The following is a 25278-nucleotide window of genomic DNA, read 5'->3' as shown; positions in this document are numbered from 1 at the left end:
CTTATAGGTGAAATTGGAGGATAGAATAAAATCTGAATATTTTAAATAGCTTTTTTGACCTTGGTGGCCTTCAAAGGTCGGTCAATTTTCAAAGTGCTGCCCTAACACTGATCCCCTGAGGTCCGCTGGTCCCTCTCCACAGGCTCAAAGGGCAAAACGCATGATTTCATCTCCATGTTAAAGGTTGCATTACAAACTTGTATTTGACAGCTGTTATATATACATCACTAACTCTAGACTGTAACCTTGAATCTGAGCCACAGTTGAATACAAAAAGCAAGCTCATCCCCACGGTTCCAGTCTTTCAGTTGATTATAAAATCTTTAGGAAATGAAATACATTTATGCAAAAATATTTTCATCACAGAAGAGTCTGCACAACATTAAACTCAATCTACACCACACCACTCCTTCAGATGGGGGTGAAAGCAGGGAAGATATAAGTTTTCTCATTGGAAGTTTTTATGCGCCTCCCTGTGATAGGTTTAGTGACAGAAAGCTCAACAATAAACATGATTTGTAATGCAGTCTGTAGTTGAGCTGATCTTTATTTCCCTCAGGACTGAGCCGATATGGGCCGTCTATCTCTGTTCAGGGAGGCAGACACAGAAGCTGAGGATCATCTCAATTCTGTCTCCTGAAGTTAGTTTACCTGGCTGAGTCAGGACATTAAAGATCAAGTGATTCATGAGAACACTGCTTAAAACCTCTAACACACTAGTCAGTATTAGGGATTGTGATTTGCTATAAGTCTGAACGTGTGCTAAACATTCCTGCAGCACTTTGTATTTTAGTTTTTTTGTGAATAATTACTGACAAACAATCTGAATCCATGGTTGAGCTCTTGCTCTTGAAGCTTCTGATCCAATCGTGACTCCAGTGTCTCATATACACTGTGTGTTAGATACACCAACAGATCGTTGTGAACTCATTCAAATGCTTAAGTGTCAGATCATGATTGAATCTGACAGAAAGCCCTGAGGTCAGGTACTCTGTGTGTGTGTGTGTGTGTGTGTGTGTGTGTGTGTGTGTGTGTGTGTGTGTGTGTGTGTGTGTGTGTGTGGACTCTGATGGCAGCGAGCCTTCAGATCCTGTAACCATCAATCTTGTGCCATGTGCCTTTTAAAGCTCATCTCAAATAAATGTTCTGTAAAGTGTGGTCCACTTAAGGCTCATTCATGCTCAACGTTAGATACGGAAACGAAAACGGACGGAGCCCTCTGTCCGTACTCTGTGTGGATTGTGTCTAAATTTGTGCACATATTCTGAAAGCTTTCTCATACGGACGAAACAGATGAAATGAAGCATGACTTTTACCCTGTTCTCCAGACGTCTTGTTGTTGCCAGCAGTTGCTCCAGATCCTTGTCTCTGCAATGCAAAAACAGCACAACAGAAAAATTTAGATTTTTTTCCCCTATTACATTCTTCTCAAAAGGAAATCCACCACACTTGAGCACAACAATTTCACACAATCCTGCCATCGTTTCCCAATAACTTACATATGTGATGCTATTTATAAGCTCTTTCCTCATGATTTAACTGGCATGTTCTACTGAAAGCTCCACTCTGGAGTCTTAAAGCCCATTTTACACAACCTGTTCTTTAGGCTATAACAAGTATGAACACAGATGTTGGCAGTTAAGTTAACCGAATCAAAAACTCCTCAAGAGTCTGAAGCAACGCCATTCCATCGAAGGTCACACACAGGGACAGTGACTTGCTGCCAGCTTGTTTGGGTCAGTGTAAAGAAGGAAAGATTGCATAACAAGGGGTCTTCAACATGGCGTGATCTCTGTTTCTGTGTTCTGAGGGGGACCCTGCAGGCTGGGAGTCCTGTGACAGTGGAAAAGGTTGAAGACAATATACAGTATGACCAGGAGTGACAGGGCACCCGAGGTGTCGCTTCTGACTCTGACATGGCACCGTGACATGAAAAGAGGTCAGAAAAAAACTAACATGAAGCAAAGCAAATGACTGACTCATTGACTTTGGGTTTTATTGTGCTTATTTTTCAAAATCAAGAGTTATGTAAGATATTTTCATAAAAATGCTTTTGTTTTGCGTTTTTCAGAACGTCAGATTAAAATGGACATTTAAAAATAAGTAACATGAAGCTTTTCAAAATAAGATTAAAGAAAAAGAGCAATAAACAATGTCTTTATTATTAAATAAAATATTAAGGCAGTAACACAGTGAAATCAGACTTAAAGGATGGGTAAAATCCATCTAAAGTCCTTTTAAACATCTTGATGTATGGCAATATTCATAAAAAATGCTTTGGTATCAATATATACTACTATAAAATATACATGTATATCAGATACTCGTATAATATTTGAATATTTTTCAATTAAGACGAGTTTAAGCTTAAAATAGCAGAAGACTCGGCTTCCCAGTTCTGAGATTTCATACTTATTATGCGGTGTTAGTTCTCCTTGGCCATATGGCCACGGTCTCACTCCACATCACAAGACACAGAGGTGTAAAAATGGGCAGATTGATGCATGTAAATGAGAAAACCACCTACTGTGCCAAAGTACCCAGCTTCTCCTCCACTGAAGAACACAGTCTCACCAGGTACTCGACACTCTCCTGCTCAACGAATGACTTTTCTGATCCGATGTTGCATAATGATAAAAAGCTGCACTTAGCTGATATAACATTATCATTATACGCTTACTTATTAATGCCGTAACATTTATCTAAATGTCAGCTATCATGATCCTAAATCCATTTATTTGCCAAGCTTTGCAACAAACGCACACATTTATCTTTTATTAAACTTCAAATTGAAACCAATCTCCAGAGAAATGAGGCATAGAGCGCTTGTATTAATGTATGTATTCCCTCTTTCTTCTGACATGTGATTTTATCAGTGTGCAGCTCGAAATAGACACGGGGGGAGAGTTTCACGTCATAATGAGATTTCCACTGGCTGACTAACAACGTGAACGCTAAATATACGTATGATGTCAATGACTTTAAGACCTTTTGAAAATAACTTACTCATCTAAATTTTTACATCCTTGGTGATTCATTTTAAAGTTGCCATTAAGCACGCTGAGATAAAATCCCCCTATTTGCGGTGAGACGTCTGCAGGGTTCAGGCAGGTGTCGACAGCATTAGAGGCGTGAAAAGGGTAAAGCGGATATTGCACGACAGAGGAGTACAGGAGTGACACTCCATCACAATGATCAGATTAGGAAAAGCTATTCTTAGAAGCATACAATAGTCCTGCTTTTAATATGCAGCAGAGCAGGAGAGAGGAGGGATATCACAGGACATGATGAAGGAGCCAAAGGAAGGATAGCAAGGATGGATCTAGGGAAGGAAGGAGCTGGCGAACAATTACATCATAAGCTTATATTATTTATCACTAATACTAATAATCACATTTCTTTAATTAATATTGAGCATGGTATGTCTTTGCAGTCACCATCCATCGATAGAAAACTCATTTGCATCAGGTAATTTCCACCAAGGAGGTTGTGTTTTCATCTGTGTTTGTTTGTTTGTTTGCAGAATTACACAAACACTGCTCGCTTGGTGGAATGATGAGGCATCTGTCAGGGAAAAACCTATTTCATTTGAGGCGGATCAGGGCAGGAATCTGTTTTTCACTTACTTAAACATTGGAAGTTTTTTCTTTTTGTAAATTCCTAAAGAAATAATAGAAAGATCTTGATGAATTCATATTTAGAAGAGTGATATCTATGACTGTGTGTAATGTAGTCTGTAGGCTGTATTGAATTTAAGGGAATTTATGGCACTTTCTAAATAAAATGGTAGTTGAAAGACTTAAAATTAAAGACATAAAGACTTGATTTCTTTCAATTAACAAAGTAAAACATTTTAGGATATATGCTTTTTCTCTTTCGGGCACAGAATCAGACGAGAAGATTGATACCATACATGTATGTGTTAATTAAATATAGACAAGGTACAGCCAGTACCTGTTAGCTTAGCTTAGCATAAAGACTGGAACCCGGTGGAAACAGCTAGCCTGGCTCAAACCAAAGATACCAAAAATTCTGGTAGGAGTATTTCCTAAAATGTTGATCTACTACTTTAATCAAATAATTGTCACATTATTCCAACAGTTCCAGTTTATTTGTGCTTGATGTAGGTAACGTGTCAAGTGTCTCAATTGATTTTCTAATTTAAAGATACTGACACTAATTTTCTCAAACAAACTGATTCCCTTGGGCATCTGTTGTTGCATCAGCAAAACAATATTTTAGGACACTCTTACATAAATAAATGACTTAATAAGATGGAGATTTGTTGCAGACCAGACAGTGTTCACTTCTAATGCAGCTATGAATCAAGTAATCCTCTTGTTTGCAGTTTCTCTGCATCCGCCAATACTAATTAATTCAGTTCGGCCCTCCCTGGTATAACTGATGTCCCTGCACCTGTGTGTGGAACCGCCCTTGGTGGCACATTATCTCCTCAGCCGCAACCAAGGAGCAGGTGGGATTCAGGGAGTGCAAAATCTCAAAACTCATTGCTTCAGAAGAAACATTTTGGTATGTGCATACATTTCAAAAGAAGGCACTCTAGAGGAAATGCTCCTTTTCTGGAAACTTCCAGAAAAAACTGGATAGTGAGTAAACACTGATGTGCCACACTGTTGGATAAATGGAGGCTCGAGTCTCAAGCTGTGTCAGTTTGAACAGGGTGTTGAGTGTGAATGACACAAAAAGTCTCTCCATATGAAATATTGCAGGAATCATCAGCTTGCATGGTTCTTTGGCTGCTGGCAACAACGGTGTCAAACTGTATTTCATCTGGCTGGGAGCTGTGATGATGGGACTTTTGTCTGTAGTGGAAAGAAGAGGCGGCTGAAGAGAGGAGGGAGAGAAGGATCAATACCTCTCCCAGCAGTTAAGCTGCACTTATACTCATATTGGCATTGGGAAGATAAATGACCAGACTGGGGTAGAGGAAGAAGGGGGGGGGGGGCACGTACTGCAACATAGTTAGACTACAAGTTTCCAGAACCAGATGGCAGCGAGTAAAAGCTGAATATCCAGACTTCAAATGCATTTCAACTTGAATTTTTTTGGGGGACATTTGGGAAATTCACCATACTTGCCAAGTCTGAGATGAGACGATTGATACCATTCTAATATCTGGGTAGGCAATTAGCTAAGCTTATGCAAATATTGGGGAAACAGCTAGCCTCGCTATGTCCAAAGGCTATTTTATCAATTTTTGTTGTTTTTATTTGTTGATTCCAGGAGTGAACTGTACAGGATTATTTCTTACTATAGCTGTATTTCCCAGGTGGGTGTAGTAAATTCCTTTGGTCTTAGAGTCAAGCAAATACACTTAGAATTTGTTTACCTATGTCTTTGTTAACGCAGAGAACAAAGCTAATTTTTGACCTCAGGTTATTTACACACCACTGACTAATCTGGTCCACCGGGATAGCTGTGCAGACATTAGCCGTAAGGATGTAAATGTAAATAGATGCAATGTCCCTGTGTATATGAGAATGTATCCGTTTTTTCTTTCAAAGTGATTTATCCATTAGCAGTGCTGACAGGTAGACTCTTTTAATGAACAGTCTCAAGATAATCGTTTCCCACTGCTAGCTGTTCCCCAATTCAGGGGCTGCACTCTGCGGAGGACGCAGAGTGCAACAAGGGTATTTCCTAAAATTTAGAACTATTGCTTTAATCATTTGAGTATGAGGAGATAGGATTGCTTCAATGAGTTTTATTTTTACGTTGCCTCCAGAGCACGTAACAAGCTGCTATACTGTTTGATTATAGTGAATTTTTTCGTGCTGTTCTTGTCATCACAGATTGACATGATCTGGTAGTATTTTGCAGAGCATTTTGTAATATCTGTAAAAAAGAATGTGCTACATTACATTTATTTTACTATTTCATCTTGAATCAATCGAGCCTTTCAGAAGTTTTTTGTCCAAACACACTGGGGAGTAGGCACAGTAACAAAACAGAAGAAGGAAATGGTTTCATTTTTGTTCAGTGTATCTGCCTCCATGGGGGATTTAGCTCTGGCCACTTTCACCGGAACCTTTTTGCAGCTATTCCCCCCGCTTGTTCAAAGGTTTCCGATTTGGTCGTGTCAGAAGGGTTTCCATGCTTTAATAGCTTATGAGTCGAGAAGGCATCGTGCTATGTGTCCTCTTTCCGAGGTTCTCTTTCTGCATTATTAATCTAATGCTTTCAATGAATTTCAAACAGCGTGCGCCTCGCTTTGATGCCGGGGAGAGGGATGGGTGGTGGTGGGGGGGGGTTTGAAGCATCTTCGCAAGCTCCGAGCACAACACAACCGAGCCTTTTGGGAAGAAATGTCTAATTTGAGGCTCTTTGATGCAATTCTGAATTTTGTTAGGGGGGGAAAAAGTCATTATTTGAAGTGAGTGCGTACACAACACTGCAGTTTATGTTTACCTGTCATGCCTATCACAATCATACCTCTACTCCCTTTTTCATTTGTCTGTCTGGAAAAGTGAAGCGACTTATCCAACTGCTGTAAAGTCACATAGCTGAGCTCTCCTCCTCCGCCCCCCTGCAGCTCCAAACCTGAATCAGAGGCAGATAAGAGCACGGTTTTGTTCTTCCCTGTTACTAATCCCAGTTCAAAGAGAGGAGCTGAGTCTCTTGTAATGTCCATGAAATGAACTGGTGTTTGAGCCGGAGCGGCAGTCGCTGCTGCCTCACAACTTCCTAATGTGGCTCTTTTAAAACACAGCAGCAGAAGGTGAGTGAGAGAGGGGAGAGCGAGCACTGCATTGCATCAACGTTCTCTGCAAACCAAACTGCCCTCAAGTTAATCTGGTTGAGTTGCCCATGTTTGCTTTTGGAGATAAAATATAGCGCTGATGTAACACTGGAGCATGATTGCTACCAGATTAATATTGTATGAAATGCACAGGCCAACTGCAAAGCCTATATAGTTTTGGTTTTTGAATGATTTAAGACCTTTGAGGGGATTCAAAAGCATGACAACCCAGTTTGATCCAATGATCATCATGTTCAGATTCTTATAATCCATTTGATATGTGTGTAAAGAAACAATGATACATTCACGGAAGTAAAGAAGAAAACACTAATGCAAATATGAAAACCACAAATCTCCAATTGTTGTTGTGTTGTCCTATTTTCCGTTGTGTTTTGTGATTTGTTGTTGTGCGTGGTGATTTGCAATAGCAGGTCGTTCTTCCCTTGTATAACCTAAGAAAATATATTTCTTGTAGCTGCATGAGGACAGAGCTGATTATCCTTCAGTAAAAAGCACTCACAGTAATTGACCATGTTGCTTGTTTGGTTCTTTATTTTAAACAAACCAAGAGCATCACATATTAAATTGATATCAGCGAGCAGATTAATGTGCCTGCTTCAAGATGTTTTTCCACATTTTTAATTCAATTCCTTTGATTCTTTTCACAATTAATTGATACATTTTTTAGTCTTCAAAATGTCAGGAAACAGTTGTTCTGTTTGACAAAAAAACGGTCACACTAGACAATATTTGGCATTTTGATTGAAAAAATTGATTGATTGATAATAATTACTGATTACTCTCCTTTCAATTGATTTATTGGTTAATCTTTTCAACAGGAACGAATGTCATTAATAGTAACAGCTATTAGGATTGTTCATTGTCAGCACTGCTCTTTGGCTCCTGTGAAACCTTCGGGTAGATGTAAGTGCTGCTCACCCATGATAATCACAATGTAATACTCCCATCGGGCTCCGCAGGGTTCACCAGGTTAAAACCAGGCCAAAATTCAAGGCGTGACTTTAAGGTCATCGTGTTTGTGGAGACACTGCTCAGCTCAGTGCAGGGGTGATGAGAAAGTCTAACGTTCCCGAGGGCAGCAGAGAGAGGAGAAGCCATTACAGCCGAGCAGCTCTGGAGCCGAGCCAAGTGTAAATTGTGATAACAGCAGCTCGATGAGTAAGATTACTGAGGGGGAAAGGGGCTATCCTCGCTCTGCAGATAAACCTGCACACACACACACACACACTTACTGGCACTGGTGAACTAATAGGCACACCTGTGGACCCATCGGGAAACATGCAAAAATACACAATTTCACAGACTGTGAGGAAGAAAAACAAGTGGATGAGAAACCAATCAGGAGGGAAAATAACGGTAATTACATGACGCTGACGAGGGAGAAGGGAGCACAGACATGCACATTGTGCCTCTCATTAATCATTAACACACTCCGAGGGACACAAGGTCAACAAACAGTGTTTTGATGTGTGTTTTTTCTATGCCTTTCGGTCAAATACACAAACACACACAACCCGAGCTACTGTAGAATTGCCCACTGCATCAGAATGTGTGCCTCCAGTCTTTCAATTAGGATATTTCAAGGAGAAAACGCACACACAAACCCACTACAGATGAGAATACATGCATTCACACACACACTCTTGAGCACATGGCGAGTCAAGCAGAATAACAGAAGAAGATCCAGTGTGCGTGTAGTGTAAGCACATTGCACATCAGAGAAATGTAAATATGTTTTATCTCTTATTGGGCATTCATCGGAGGACAGAGCGGGAAGAGAGCTGGGAGTTTTTCAGAGAGAATCCTTTACAGCATCCATCTCCTTTCAGCTTATTTCCCTCACTCACTCGGAGCCAAACGCAGCTCCACGCCCTGCAGAACGAGATGCTCGAGGCGAGCTGCCTCTGAGCCCTCCATTTTTGTTTCATTCTTGTTTTCATTTTCCATTTGAGAAAAAAAACTTGCTTTGCTCTTCTTTGATGTTGTATAAATAGATACGTTAACATGGTTACAGCTTGACAAAGCTGAGCTGCACAGACACATAGTGGCCTAATACTAGTCTGTCTAATCCGCAACAACAGTGAAGTGTAACCTGGCAATTTTTAACAAAGAATACCTAACAGTTTGAAGGGATCGTTCTACATTTCGGAACATCCCTTAAGCGGATGAGAAGATGACACCACCACAGACATGATGGTGGTTTTCATTTTTATTTTCAACACTTCAACAGAATAAGTCAAGAATAAGCATGTTTCCCCCAAAGATTTATGAATTTCAATAGCTGACTCTCCCAAATAAGGAAAGTCCCATGTGAAGCATTAATCTTGCGATGCACTGCCTTAGAATTATTAAAGCTGCTTTCAGACATGCACTGAACTCCAGATAATCTCTTGAATTTATCCCGAGGAGGTGTATGCGAGAACACAAATGTCGGAGTCAGTTGCTCCCGACAATCTCCGCAGGTTCTCCTGCCAGTCCCCTGGTCAAAGCTCTGGATATTGTCTGAATATGAATACAGCAGGAGATGGAGATCTGGAGAATCGTGAGCGAGTTTGGTGCATTGTGGCGTTTCTAACACGCGATGGATACAAAAAAAAGAATCCAAAATATCTCAGGATGAAAAAGATAAGCCATACATATAGAAGATGCCGACGAAGATGTCCATTTGGAGAGATTCGATCCGAGAGCTTTTGGTGATACGGGCCAACACTGGTGTTACTGTAAACAAAAACACGTGATCGCCGCAGCAGATTTAATATGTTACTCTTCTGCCTCTGCCTGCTGCGCCACCCCCCACCTGAAACGCTCCGGAGATGTCTGTGTCGCTGGGAACGCGTCTGACTGGAGAATCTCCTTCTGTGTTCTTTGTGAAAGGTCTGAAACGGCTCAAGTCAACATTTTCAAATTGTCTCACTGGTGTACTGCAACATATCAACACAGATTTACCACACTGATAAGGGGATGCATGTGGGGAAGAAGAGGCACTGTTTCCATGACAGTGACACTGACATTTGTACCATTCATGGCAGTGTTAGAGTTGTTCTAAGCTGCTGCTTCCGAGACGACATTCTCTCTCTCTCTCTCTCTCTCTCTCTCTCTCTCTCTCCCTCTCTCTCTTACTCTAAAAGCCTGGTAAAATGTTTGCCTCTTGATCCTCTAACCTTCCTCTCCTCCTGCCTCTTCAGATGTTGAGAAATCAGCCTGCTCGTCATCAGCGTGCAGGCAGTAGGAGTGGAGCCAGAGTGTGTGTGTGTGTGTGTGTGTGTGTGTGTGTGTGTGTGTGTGTGTGTGTGTGTGTGTGTGTGTGTGTGTGTAAGCTACAGACCACTCATCTGTATGAGCTCCATAGGCAGTTACATAAACCATGCTGTCATGAGGGCTACAGGGCATTCTGAAGATCAGTGCTGGGTCAATAACTCCCAACTGCAGATTTTTGGGGTTTTCATTATTACTTTATTGGGCAGCCGCTACTCGTCTGGTTGAGACTACAGAGAAAATGGGTGGGTTCATACTGTTGAAGTGCAGCAGAGAGGTCAGTAATTACCATGAAACATAATTACTGACTTTCTCTTGAACCTTTTCCTCTTAAAAAAACAGACAGCAGTTTGACCATAGTAATTAAAACATGGTGAAAGCGATTTGTGAGCCACGGAAAACCAGGAAATAAGGTTGAAATGCTCTCGTGCTTTTCTACAGTCTGTTCAAGGGAGATATCTCTTGTGGGTAGCCATGTTTTCAACAAAGTGGCCTCTGTTAAGCCTATGTTTATGCTCCCCTTTCCCATCCTTGCATTTACAAAAAAAGATTTTATTTTGGCTGGTGTGCAGCGTTGTTTTGGCTGTACCCCAAAACAACTTTTTTAACTTGCGCATCTAGTGCTACATGGATTGAACTGAGCACAAGAGTCTGCGAACTGGTCAGTCCCTATGGACATTTCTCAGGGGACATGACTTCTTGAGGGAGATTATGGACACTGGAAGACGAGGCATTCTTTAGCTTTGGAAAAACCTCTTCGACCAGTTTGTCAAGGCAAAGAAGCGAGCACAAGCCCAAAGTGATGCTCCTGGAGGAAACAGGCCAGTGTCAAAACTGTGTTTGTGTTTCTTCTCTGTTCAGCTGTGCTGTTGGATTCCTCTCTCACACCTGTCATCAAGGAGAAGATTGCACCAGAAAGGGAAAGACGTCGTGTTGACATCACAGTTTGTCCACGCACGCAATGACTGAGCTTATCTGCAGCTTTAAGGCAGTTCTTTTCCTGAGCGGACCCTTGATGACAAGTTGAGCAACTCAGTGGGAAGAACAGGAAGGGCAGTTGATTTGCTTGTCACAATCATCAGCTGATTGATGTTGACTGGTGATGCTGGGACCTTGGCACACACTGCCCGGCGAACCACAAGACGCAGAAACACAGCTGCACACTTCCCATCTCCTGTGTGGCAGCCAGAACTCCCGAGGTGACACGCCATCTCCTGCTCTTCTTCCTCTCACGCTTCTTTATTCATATTAATGGTATTTCTGTCGAGCAGTTGTAGCTGCTCCACTGCTCACTTTCTCATGGACACAACGGCAGCTGTCATCAAACCACCTTAACATGCGCTGCACACGCCTGTCAGTGTGTGGCGCATACATTCAGTGATTTTGCCTACTTGCTATTACTATGAGGTTCAGGCTGAGGAGAGCATTAGGTAAAATCATGAGTCTGAGCAAAAGGCGGGCCAGCTGTCATGTACCCAGAAAAGATCTGATCAAACCACTCACATTTCTTTTTGTAAAAATCTAGCGTTATTTGGAGGATTTTTAGCAATGCGGCGATAAAACTCTCGGCTCAAGTGATCCAAGAAGTGCTAATGGCTAAAATCACTTCAAATGACCCCATGAATAAATAAGTCATTTGTTTTTTTCTTAATGACAACAAATTATTTATTTTTTTGCCATAGCTAGTGCTTTGATAACAATACTTTGAATCACAGCTATTTCCACTGAGAGAACCGATGAAGGAGGGTTGGTGGGAGAAAAGAAAACACGTTATTGCTCCTCTTTAAATTATTCTTTTAAACTCCCGTCTGTTACTCAACTTAATGAGCCTTGAAATTGCCGAGATTACATTTTCCAGAGTTGCTTTCATTAGAGTGGGAGTCGCCAATCTCTTGGGAATGGTTTCCTGTCTTTGGGATTGTGCAGCGAGCTTCCATGGAATGTGCCGCGCTGATTAAAGGAGCAACAAACCAACCAGCAGGCCAGTAAATAGATGAGGGAGTTCCCTGTGATCAGATGGGGCTTTTGGTTCAATCAGCCGGCCCATTTACAGCGGCAGGTTAACGTACTTCTCAGATTTAATCATGCAGTGAGTGTGAAAATCCAGTGTTTACTTAAATTGCAATTTAAAAAAACGATCAGCCAATGAGGCGAAATAGCAACACTTGGTTCAACAGCATACATAATGAGGTGGACAAGGTTTAAAGGAACAGTTTGACATTTTGAAATTCATTTTCTGAACAAGCGAGATCTGGGTCTACCCCGGGGTCTCCTTCCTTCAACTGTCCCCTTTCGATGTTAAGGAGCAGCGGTTGTACTGCGAGCTCCCTCCGGATGTCTGAACTCCTCAAACTGTCTCTAAAGCTTCCGCTCGTATTCACAAAGTGTTTCTTTCAGTCACTACCCAGAGCTTTGACCCTAGGTGAGGGTTGAACGTACATCGACACGTAAATCGAAAGCTTTGCCTTGGAGTTAAGTAAGAAGTTACTTAACTGGCTTTCCATATAATAGTCAATGAATCTGCACCATCGAGGAAAATTAAATTGAATTCTCTTCAATTTCATATTTGCTTTGAGTCCATGCTTGACCTTAACCTCAAATCAACAAAACAGTCTACACTAATGGTCCACTTGCCTCCTCTCAGTGGGTTTCAACAGTTTTCTATGAACTTCGTTGGACATCTCTATTTGAGTGCATCTCAAGTGGCAATTTTCTGTCTGAACCTAAGAGAAAACTAATGGAGCCTGACCAGAACCCGAACAGTATCGGTTCCTCTTCGTAACGCAAAAAAATGTTTCAGAAAAGGCTGAGGATGTTGTCCGATGGCAGTTCCCAGTAGTTTCTGGGCTCAACTGATTTTGAAGCAACACGCCATTTGTAACAGATGAGATGAGAGTAAGAAAATTAATATTCTGGATCCCGAAAGCTTCTTAGTTTGTTAATCTGTAATCTGATTCATAAGAATGGCTGGCATAATGCGATGATTGATGTTTTGGCTTGAGCCACTTCATCTGGCTCAGCGACACTGACCATTTTGGGCTCGAGAGCTAAGACTCAGAGAGACCGGCTTGTTTAGAGGCAGGCCAGCCTCTTGGCGGGAGACGCTGTGGCTTGGGTTCCGCTGCCAAGCCCCCATCAGCTGTGAGGAGGGGGCCACGTGACACAGCGAGTGCTCGCTATATGTAACCAGGCGACCCAGATAGCGCTCCTCTCTGCTTTTGTGGGCCAAGCGGCAGGAGAGTAGCTTTTGCAAATGAACTGAAAAGAGCAAGGTGTTCAAATTAAGACCCTAATTATGAGGAATGATGAATCTGTCCTCTGCTTGTGCTGTCCCATCAGAGACCTTCAGACAGAAACATTCCACAGAACGACTTCCCAGGGAAGAGCGAGCCAAGTTTTTGATGGGATAATAATGGGAAGAATTTGGATACTATCCAGCTAATAGATCCTCTCTCTATATTTACACTTCTTAAATCAAACAGCACATATTTTAACCGTATAGCTCAGTAATTACAATCATAGTAGAGTTGTAGAGGAAAAAAACGGGAGAATAATTTGATAACACTGTTCCTTTTCTTTTCTTGGTTATTTTGAGACTTGGCAGCTTGCACAGTCCGAGAGTTTCCTGCCACACTCGATGGCCATTAAGAATTTAAAAAAGCAGAAGTAGGCCACAGACAAATCAAGCAGAAAAAACATAAGCCCAAACCGCCCCTTCTTATTTCTCCTCTTCAGCTGTAGGGCAATGTGAAAGTAGTCGTTGGTCTTGCAGTGAAAGGAGAAACTACAGGGCTCTGGTTCATGACTATAGACCATCAAGGTTTTGCTTTAACAAATTTCGGAGAAAAGGAAATGGCAGAAAAGCTGCAGGAGGCCGTTCACCTCCTCCCTTTTGAGACTAATAAAGAAAAATTGTATTTGAATACTCCTCGTCTAAATGTGGTTCTGAGGGACTGTCTTATAAAAAAAAATCCTCAAAAGCTGCAGTGAATTTCTAGTGACATCTGCAGACGGCATGTGTTTGCTCCCGGCTTATGCCCACTGAGACGAGAGGGGTTTGTGACAGAGTCGCTTTAAAGGAGGAGATGGGCAGAGAGAAGCTGCAGGCATGAGGGTCCTCCAGAATTTAGAGAAAAGAGTTTCACTGCTGACATCTGAAACTTGAGGGATCATCTTTTAATATTCGCCCATCAGTTCAAAATCACAGTTAAACATCATTAAAGGTTAATTGTGCAGGAATTAAGAGAATCTATTGGTTGAAATGAAATATAATATATATGTATACTCTCTGAAACTGAGGCTACATCCATACTACAACATTTTAGTTTTAAAACAGTATTTTCAAAAGGGAGATAGCACGAATAATCGCTTGTCTCCATGTAAGCAGTTGTATCATTGTAAAATGTAGAATTTACATGTTACAAAGACAACAGGGTCGCAGTGCCTCTAATTAATGATCCATGTTCCGAGGCTAATGCCGGTTGTTGAATATAGTTGTTATCTTTAGTTGAAATGGTTTTGAATTTAATGTTTCTAAGATAAAAGAAAGCACGGTTTCTTGTATGGATAATGTAACATGGTTAGTTGTATTTACTCACAGTATCAAGTTCAAACAATAAATAAACCTTAATTAAACAACTTGTATAACTTAAATTTGTGCATTGATACAAAGCTAATCTTTTTTTTCAAGTTGAACCACCTTGATAATTAACTACAATATAAATATCATTAAATCCTACACACTCATCCTTTAAACATGAGCAATTAACTGATTTATGTTGTTTATTTCCAGCTTGTGTTCCAGTGTTTATTAGGAATTTTATGTTCTGGTATCAATATCCAGGAGCGTAAACAGTAGCATATGGACCTAGTGGGTATTCAGGAAGAAGGTCAGTCCCAAATTAATTAACTGTTGCTATGGTGGATAACAGACGTTCACTGTCAGATCATGATTTATGTCCACTTGTCAAGAAAAAAATGTTCCGCTTCACTGCCAACCACAACAAGCCTGTGTCCAGTCTGCTGAACTCATCTTTGTTGGTTTACTCTTAAATCCAAAGAGACAAAAGGTGAACGTTGAGCAGACGGTTTTCTCTTCCCCTCGAGCTCATTTAGAAATAAGTTAGGCTCCATTTAGTCCATAATGTGAAGAGCAGCAAACCTCATCTATACAGTCCAGATCTGGTGGAGAAAGCTGAAGTAAATGACTTCACTATAGGTGGTCGAACGTGGGTTGTGTGAAGTGTTATCTTGTGCAAAAAGTGTGCACATATTTAACAGTTGTATCAACCCATCAGCTCAGTTTGTTTTTAACAGTTGGCGGGTGGCCAGTGTGTCACAGAGACAAAAGAAAATAACTCACATTCACACCTAGAGTCGATTTAAAGTCTCCAATTACCTTAACCCCAATCTGCATGATTTTGGACTGTGGGAGGAATCCAGAATACCTGGAGGAAACTCACACAGACACAGGGTGAAGGTGCAAACTCTTCACACAAACCCCAGTCGAACTGGGATTCGAACCAGGAACCTTTTTGCTGTGAGGCAACCCACTAAATGCAAATTATTTTACTTCATTAAAATCTAAAACCAATCGTCGTTCAATATCAATGTTAACCTCTTAGCAGAACATATTGGATATCTGTGCACACACACCTAAGGTTCACACACAATATAACAATTCAGTAGAGTCACAGAGGCTCCAGCTCCTTGTTCGACCCTGAGGGGATTTAGACATATGAACAAACAAACAAACACAATGGTCCATTTCGTGTCCTTGAAGAATCCTCAAAATATATTTTCCTCCTCCTGGGGCCACCTCTGTGCTGCACAGCTCATAATAACCACTGAGAATGAAAGACATGGGGCATTAAGCAACCAAAACCTTCCAGGAGGAAAAATGTTCTGTAGAGTCAGAGGTAATTTGCTGATTTCACACCAAAGCCCTGCTGAAGAACGAGGCGACTGCAGTAGGTGTCTAAAAGAGACAAGCGGAATCTGCACCATCTCACGTTGACTTAATGCTTCACTGTGATCAGTCACAATAACTTCCGTTATTACTGAGTAGCCAATGACAAATTTCATTCTTCACTTAATTTAATCGTATGAAAATAAATCATGTATATTTTAACCAGACAGTATTATGATTCTGGCTTCCTAAGAGCAGGTCGAAGACACTATTTGTTCTGAACAGTAAAAACCAGGCTGCTAACACAATAACAACAAACAAAGCATGACCTTGGTTTATGGACTAAATGTCCCGAATAAACGCTTCAATCTGGAAATCTGGTGGTTTCGTCATTTCTTGCCACCAGCCTGGTTCAGTTATCACACAAGCTGTTCTGTTCCTCACTGTGGCTGCCAGAGCATCAGAACTGGTGAGCAAATTCTCTTTAAGACTAAACACTCTCCTTCCCGAACACACACACAAGTCTAAGTGTGAACAGTCACTAGACTTTATATAAATGACACTCTGATAATAATCCATGTTGGAAGTGAAAAGGTGAGTTGGGCACATACTTGCACAGGATCTGGGAATGTTCCCTGATTTCACGAATTCTGGTGTGAAATATCTGAAATATTGGGAATATGGTTAAGTTCAGTTATAGCATCACACCTACTATTTGGACTCCTCAGCGACTGAGCACTGATACCCCAATACAACAAATAGCAAATTTAGTATTTTAAAAGTTGGTCTTATCATGACTGATAAAAACAAAACTATAAGATGTGGTGGTCGATCGTGATCTGGAGGTAGCTGATCGTGGATCGTGATGGTGGATTGTGGATCGTGGTGATAGGTCCTGAACGTGGTGGCAGCTGATCGGGGACTATGTGATTTACAATATGCCTACTCACATATTCTACCATTACTGGCAATAATTCCTCCATTTCTATTGTCATTGCTGCTCCCTTCATCTCTATCAGACAATCTCTTATGTATAAATACGTTTAACATTGACACATCTTTCCATTATGCTAAAAACTGTTCTAATCAATGTTGTAAATATTGTAATTGTGTGATTGATTGATTGATTGATTGATTGAGAAGAATCCCAGATGAGCCATGGCAAAATAATGCATTAATGAAACGATTAAGATTTCATCATATGATCACATATTGGGTAGAAAAATAATAATGGGTGAAACACAACTGAGACATGGGAACACTTTATAATTTATATACGTTAAGTAATGGCTATACATCCCTAATGACCATAGGCATAATTTTATCTCACTTTATGTTAATAGCAGGTCGTCGTATCGTACAAAAAATAATAAAGATTTGAATTATAAAACTATAAAGACTATTTCAAATTTTGATTCACCGTCAGATAATGTTGACAAAACTAGTTGAACCTTTATTTAACGTGCTGTTCTTGCCATTTCTACCATTTCAAACCCAATAAATCCACTTTATAAAACCAAAAACGACTAAATTGTAAACACCAATCCACTAACGACCACAACCAACTGAGGCATAATATAATACCATCTACTGAAAGAAAATTATAAAATAACTTTGTGAGCCATTTGAGAAAGAAAAGAAAATGGGTCGTATGTGTATGTACATCTGCTGCATCTTTTCCATTGTCCATATATTCACACTGTGGACCCTGCAGTCACAAACCTGTTTCTTCACTTACTAGGCGGGGTCGGCCTGCAGACCCCTGCAGTCCCCAAAGTGTCGGTTTCAGTCTCAAGTCCATGATGCTGTAATGATTATGTGGTGGAGGGGGTAAATTTGCAGTGTGCAGCACTAATGTCGCTCAGCTAATTCATCTCTCTCCCACCCACTCAGCTCGTAAAGTGAATGAGTGAAACGTTCACACCAGCACACACACATTCACGGTGCACTACTGCTGACGTTGCTGTAATGTGAGATTTACATGACGGAGCAGAGCAGAGACGGCTGGAGCTTTTTTTTTCACATGCGATGGTGCATATTATTGTACATTAGCACATTTTATGGTTGTTAAACGGTGTTTTCACATCCCAATCTGTTGTGTTACAATTCCATTAGATGGCTAGAATGATGATGTACAATGATAATGTGTAATGTTTGAACATGTGTCCATTTATTGATATTTAACATTTTTCATTGACGTCAAAAGCAGACATTTAAAGATGATTTTTTGCATGTACAGTATATAGTTTAAAGTGACAGCCACTCCTCCATCAGCTGCAGGCTGAAAAGAGCTCAACACATTCCAATGCACTTCACCAAGGCAACAGTCCAAATAAAGCTTTCAATTTATTTTAATGATCAACTTTTCATTGCATTATTCCCCCTGCAAGATGCAGACTGGGCCAGGGGCCCAATCAACCCTGTGTACATAGCTGGTGAATTTATAGCTGCATAAGAATCAGACAACACACATGCATTACAAACACGTCTTCATCCCAGTCACTTAACCACCCAGTGTGTTACAGTTTCACTCTGTGTTCGGCACCAATCCAAGTGATTTATGACGCTGCGGCGGAGCAAAATTACCGTTCATATCTTCTCCGCTGCTGATAAAGATCGTGTTAGATGATGGAGTGTTTGTTGATTAGACCCACTGGGTAAAACTATATCTGTAATCAATCAATACCAGCATACTGAAAAGGCTAATAGATTGTTCATGTGGTTGTTTAACAATGGTAATGAAGCAAAAGATTTTTAATTTGAGAGACATCTCTTGCACAAGTTTTTCTTATGTCATCCATCCATCAATTAATTATCTATTCGGTTTATCCTTTGAGGGTCACAGGGGGGAGGGAGCCCATCCCAGCTGACATTTGGCGAGAGGCAGGGTACGCACATGGCAGGTCGTCAGCCTATCAAAGGGCCAATATATAGGTTACAGCCATTCTGCTACATGTTGGTTTGAAAACTCGATGTCCACACGACCCTTATTTCTGCATATCACTTCCAATCCCCGTCCATATTAACATGCCTGAATACACATATCACGGGACCACTCACGAACACTGGGCACGCACGAGCCAGTGTAAACATGAAGGCGTGTTCGGGTACACAGGAATTGCTAAAAATATCAGCTCATCTCCTACACAAAACAGTTTCATTATAAAATGCAGAATTTAACTGCACAACAGCTGTTAGTGAAGAAAACAGGGTCAGCAACACTTGTAATTGATTATTAATGTTGCGTTCTACACTGGTAGCCGAGGCTAATGCCGGCGGTTTTCTTTCGGTAAGGTCATGTGATAGGAGCCTGACGAATCAACGAATCATTGTGAGAAAACTGGAAAGACCTAATGAGCAAGTGGCTGTGAGTGTCTATGTCATCAATTTCCAAACATCTTGGTTTCTGCCCGCCAAGACTAACACACAGCCCTGGCGTTTTTTAAACTAAAACAGAGCCAGCAGCATCAATGTGGCGTAAATCATTTATAAGTTACGGCATCATGATGTGATGTTGACACACAGTACAGTTTATGTAACATTAAAAGCACTTTGATGGGGCAAACATCTGGAGAGACTACGTGCCGTCAGACTGCTTTCATTGCTATCGTGCAGACAGTCCATTACAACAGCAGCGAAAGACTAACAGCAATAAATCACAAGCGAGTGAGTATTTATTTCTATAAGTTAGCATTTTAGTGCATTTACAGAGTGTACCATTAAGACAAAAAGCAATCTCTTTCAAGTGTGGTCCATCTGCCTGTTGGACAGCAGACAACGTGGCTGACAACACTGGAGGCTATAACACAGCAGATCTACACAATCCACAAAAGTCCCCTAATCCAGCCGTACATGCACTAAAGCTGCTTAATATTTGAACACCAGGGCCAGACCAGTTCCTGTGGAAGCTTTACCAGGCTGGAGGGACTGGGATGTACTTATTGGGCTTTTGCTAAGCACAAATTCCTCAGAATTCCGCCCTCAGACACGGCGTGCATTTCAAGGATTAAGTGTCTCCTGCTACTCATGGCAAAAATCTGCTGATTACAGTTTTTGAAATGGGACGCAGAACAAACGCTCGAACTCTGAGATGAAAAGAGCTGAGAGCACAAAAGGGGAAAACATGCCTTCGCCAAAAGTAATTTCTCGCGTTTGCTCCGGATAATAACCACTAATGAAAATGGGTGTGATTACTCCAACGGGTTTAATAAACATGATGCATCAACCTGAGGTGGAAAATCCATCCACTTTTGTCTGCAGACATTAAGACGGTGGATTTATTACAACTTCTCAGAGCCCAGTGGTTGAACCTCTAGTGTCCAACAATCCATTCTGAGGACTGGGAGAGTGATTTGTGTGAAGATTACAATAGTCAAATGGAAAGTGGAGAGTTGCCGCCTCAAAACACATTGGAAATTATTGTCTGATGTCATTAAATGTGGTCAGTTGCATAATGAGAGTTGTCGGGAAACACGTTAAGTTAAAACCTGATGGAAGGTTCCCTGTCATCAACTTCAGAAACGGAGCGACATTTAATGATTGCCACTAAAACACGCAGCTAACAAGCTTCACTCAAACCCACAGAGTGCAGTTCAGTACAATGGGCTTGTTTACTAAGTAAGCAATATGTCTCAGCCTCTTAAAAAAAGTGAGGCTGCTCAGAGAAGCCTGATTTATGTTGACTATTAATGGGACGACTTCATCGCTACATCCCTGGTCAAGGGTTATTTAAGTCTAAGTACCAATCTCTGCTTAAAGTGGACTGAACTGCTTTTTCTGTAAAATTTGTGTTTTCTTATCCATTGGCTGTTTTCTATCCATTCAGTGAAATTGAAAGTAGGACAGGGTCAATTCAGGGTAGCCTGAATACTGCGCGTGATTTCTCACTGCAGTCGTCCACATGGCCGCAGAATTTTCTTATCATTAAAAACTTCTCCCCGAAGAAGCTGGTGCTCTGAATAATGATCTGGAAGCCAATCAAGGTTAGGTCTATGCTAATTTCTAATTAGATTTTCTGTTCATTCCCAGCTGGGCCAACTTGTTTATAGAATGATGCAGGTCAGAAAAATGAATGGCTGAAAACACTAACATGACTACCCAACTGCACACGCACACAGGATGCACATGCAAGAATGCAGATATCTGCACACACTCTTACATGTAAATCCTACTCATATATTCATATGTGCACACCCCTCACATCTGTGTCAGTATATTAAGTTGATGTGCAATCTCACTGCTTTGATGTTAATTAGCATAGGGCAGAATATGGACGGGAGGAACCAAGGTAAGATCAATGAGAAAACCTTATTCTCACAGGAAGGTGCAGGAACTAGAGATCAGTGGAGCTGTTTTGGCTTGAAGACGGCTTAGCTATGAGTCAGTGGCAGCAGGAATATTACAGCACTGTGCAATTTTGTGGACCGAAAATATCTGTGCGTCAACATGAGTTCAAGTACCCTCGGAAAATGTTCCATGGGATGTGAGAAACAGACGGACCATCTACAGGTAACTGTTCAAAAAGAGGACATCTTGGAAATGGGACAGCTTAGTCATGCCGCTGTGACACAATCAGTCCTCAATGCAACACCTATGATTTTTACAGACTGCAGTCTTTTACCTATCAGGACCCGTCAAAGTGTTTGAGGCCTATTTGGTTTGTGGAATTTCATTTATTTTCGGGAGCCGGAGCCGGAGGATACAACCAGCTTCAGAAAGTTGAAGAGTGACTGACAGTTAGTAACTGTGTCAGTCGCTTCAACCCTTCTACTGAATCCATCAGAAAGTCTTGAAATGTCTGAGTCGACCATTTTCCACCAACTGGAGCAACAGTTTTCAGGCTCTGTTGTCAGATCGTTCCTCTTGACATGAACACAGTGACAGAAGTCAGCAGCTTCAGGGACTCCCGACTTCTTCTTCTGGATTTCCTTTCAGTTTTTCATGCCGTTGACTTGTTGACCTTCACGTAGCGTGCTTGTTCCATGCAGGTATGTGCAGATGAAGGGAGGTGGAGAGAAGGAATGCAGTGTGGAGGCGGGTGGGGGTGCGAGGGAGGGAGCGCCGCAGTGCTGACCACTGCGAGACTCATCCATCCAGAACATGCTGAGCTGCTCTGCTTTACTGGCTTCAAGTCAAGTTTGGAGACTGACTGCATCCACGACTTTGCCTGAGAACAACTCCACTCTGCACAGTAACTCGACAAAACATATCAGCTAAGCAGCGAAATCCTCCCCGTCTTCCCGTCCGTGTACAGGCTGTGTTCCCCTTAAAATTACACCTCTTCTAATCAACAGGACAAAACAGCTTCTCTTTACTTTGCACATTATTACCAAACACAAGGCTCAGGTGATTTCATTGCCAGCGAGGGATTCAATTATTCAAAAGCTGTAATAGCTCCTGTTGAGTGTGTACGCACCCTGAATTCATCTTTTATTGAGGCGGCTGGTGAATGACTTGTATTAAACAGCTTGAGGGGAAGTTCGTTGATGTCTGCCACCGATCCATTCTAGGGGAATGACAGGCTGCGTACCCACTAGACTGCAGGATTGAACTCCATTAGCACTGCCTTGTATACCCGAAGGCTGCTGTTGGATTGTTTCCTTGTACACCGGTTTGACGAGTTGACAAAGATTATCCTTTGTGCATACATTTATGTCCTTATGTCCTAAGTATCTTGTCCTTACTTCAACACATCCACAGGGAAACACAAACACACATTTGCATGTAAAACATTAGCTTGTAGAAAGCAAATATACTGTGCACCCATATGTATTGCACTGAAAAAAAGTTGACATTTTATTATGTCAAGTGGCTGCATCAAATAATTGTATCTGAATCAAGATATGTATTTAAAATTTAGTGAACATATTTTTTAAGTTCAGTGTACTCTATTTATGTCTCAGTCATTTTAAATTACTTTTAAAATGTACGTAGGGTTCAATAACACATACAAAAATATTAATTAAATCAGATTGAGACATATAACATTTGCAAGGGGTCAGAATCCATTTTTTCAGCGTGTGTACACTGTACGTAAAAAAAGAGAATACAAAAATGACTTCAACTGCACGTACATGTTCCAATATAATTATATTCTGGCTACACTTGATGCTGTGCTCTCTGTCCTATTGTGCTAATGCAGCAGAACAAATAAATTGCTTGGTTGATAAAGGGTCATTCAAGCATCACAACAATGAGCAGCAGCGATGACAGCCGCAATTCATCAACAAGATTGTCTGAAAAATATATTACATAAAAAAAAGATAAATTACTATATTGTTTTTTTATAATTATGTACAATAATTGTATCTGAACTGAACAACTTGTTCTGCTGATTGAACTGCAGGCGGTGAGATGTGCCGATATCCGTGGTGTAGAACTGCGTTGTTTGCCGCACATTTTTGACGTCAAACACTAAAAAACAACTGATGACAATAAAAGGGAAAAATTCAAATTAAAAAGTCAGAGTCTTTTAAAAGATAAAGGTCATATCATCAGCTCTTTTTGAGAAATAATGAGCTTCGGGGAGTCATGCCGAGACTGCATCACCCATATGTTACAGGCTACTTACATTTTATAGCACATAAGATATGTTCCACAGTTGAGCCATAATACCCCAAACACCAGTGGTGACATTAGCAGAATTCTCCAGGCCATTTAACAAAGATCTTGTGCAGAATAAACACTCCCCATTAAAAAGAGAGCTATTAATATCCTGCAGCCTCCACTTTCTAATGGAGCTGAACATCAGTGACTGTATGGGATCGGGGGAGTGAGCTGTGGGAAAAACCTAACAGCATTTTTTTTTTCCACTGCAAGCTGTAAACACCCCTGTGGTGTGAGATCTGTGATGCCCTGCGCTGCCGGGGTTATTCATACTGAGAGATAAACCCACTGCGCTTTACAGTGGGGTTGGTACAATCACCTGAGTGTTTATCCATCCAGCACCTGAGCTGCCCCCACATACTAACAACTACATGTTCTAAGATAAATGACCAGTGACCAGCAATACATTAAAAAACCTTAATAAATGAATGTTCTCTGTATCACTGGGTTGAATGGACACCCTGACAGTCAAGAAGTAACAATTATCTTGTGTTTTTCATTTATAGAGCTCCACTGAAGAAACTTCCAAACTTCTCTCATTCAGTACACATACAGTGCACACTTCAGTGTCTACGTCACCTTAGATGTCCCCTACACTAATGATGGTAGAACTAGATTCAGGTATTATGCACCTTCTCAATGGAGAGAGCTGCAATTTGTCCTACAACTGCAGTTTCATTCCCCGTGGATGTAAGATTGCTGATTGTGAAAGTCTTTTGTTTGCAGGGTCTCTCTTGAAAAGGGAGATTTCAAAAATATTAAACAACGCTGCCTGATTAAATACAGATTAAATACAAAATAAAATACAATATGAGCCACTTAAAAATGTAATTTTCCCTCATTTGGCTGCGTTTCTCCAAAAAAAATTGAAGGAGTCACGCCAATATCTCTCCTCCTAACCTGTTACCACGCTGAAGTCCATTTCCGCCACACTGTGGTCTTTCCACTGTATAGTTACTGTCAAACACCGTAGTACAGCTCACATGCTGGCTGAACGGGAAGCAGCGGAGAACATGAAATGTCCTTTTCAAAATCATCCACTGTCACTTCGGGCGGAGGGCAACGCGCGAACCCCTGCTGTTCCCTGATCTGCACACTTTGCCAGAGCAGCTGTGCAACATCTGCACACTGTAACGCGTTATATCCGCGCTGCAACACTACATGTCGGTCAGCACTTCCCTCAGACCCGTCCACAACAGCTGTTAAACCACTCATTATTGATTTATCCCTCCGCGTATTTGCGCAAGGTTTCGTGCGTAATCGACCTCATCCATTCGCGTCTTTTTCTTAAGAACATAGGACCCTACCTCGCTCATGATGGAAGGTGGCGTCAGGGTCTCTCCGAGTAGCTGAGATGCGGGAAGAGAAGTTTCAGCAACAGTGGTCTCGTAAAGAGTGGGCTCGCCGCGCACGGAGAAGCTTTATAAAGTGTTGAGCTCAACTCCTCCGTGGCATCACGTCACCAATAAACCAATAGGAGCGCCGTAGGCAAGTGTGTCTCCCCAGTCACCACCCAACTCCTTCAAATATTCATGTGCTGTGTAAGCCCTTTTTTCATCACGATCAGCCAAACGGAGCTACTCTCCGATGCACACCCTGCTCGTAAACCGTGAGCGTCGGGAGGCATTCCGTGCGCCTATCATCAAGTCATCAATAGCAATTGTTATTTCACAACGTGCACCATTGTCACTCCCACCGGATTGTGTGCATGTAGTGCGTTGGTGTACAA

General features: G+C 41.4%; 1 protein-coding gene across 1 annotated transcript in view; it reads right to left on the bottom strand.

Moving 5' to 3' along the window:
* The window catches only part of pcp4b (Purkinje cell protein 4b), a 33798-nt gene extending 8788 nt beyond the window's left edge, over nt 1-25010 (bottom strand). The window contains exons 1-2 of the mRNA XM_034604868.1: nt 24857-25010; nt 1317-1368 (exon numbers count right to left, since the gene is read on the bottom strand). Of these exons, the coding sequence (XP_034460759.1) occupies nt 1317-1368; nt 24857-24865 (61 nt within the window). The 5' untranslated portion in view covers nt 24866-25010. The remainder of the gene's footprint in view (nt 1-1316; nt 1369-24856) is intronic.
* Nucleotides 25011-25278: the final 268 nt, after the last annotated feature.

This window comes from Hippoglossus hippoglossus, chromosome 13 (genome assembly GCF_009819705.1).
Source record: "Hippoglossus hippoglossus isolate fHipHip1 chromosome 13, fHipHip1.pri, whole genome shotgun sequence".
NCBI classification, from domain to species: Eukaryota; Metazoa; Chordata; class Actinopteri; order Pleuronectiformes; family Pleuronectidae; genus Hippoglossus; species Hippoglossus hippoglossus.
The sequence above is the reverse complement of the archived record's forward strand: the minus strand, read 5'-3'. Positions and strand labels throughout refer to the sequence as shown.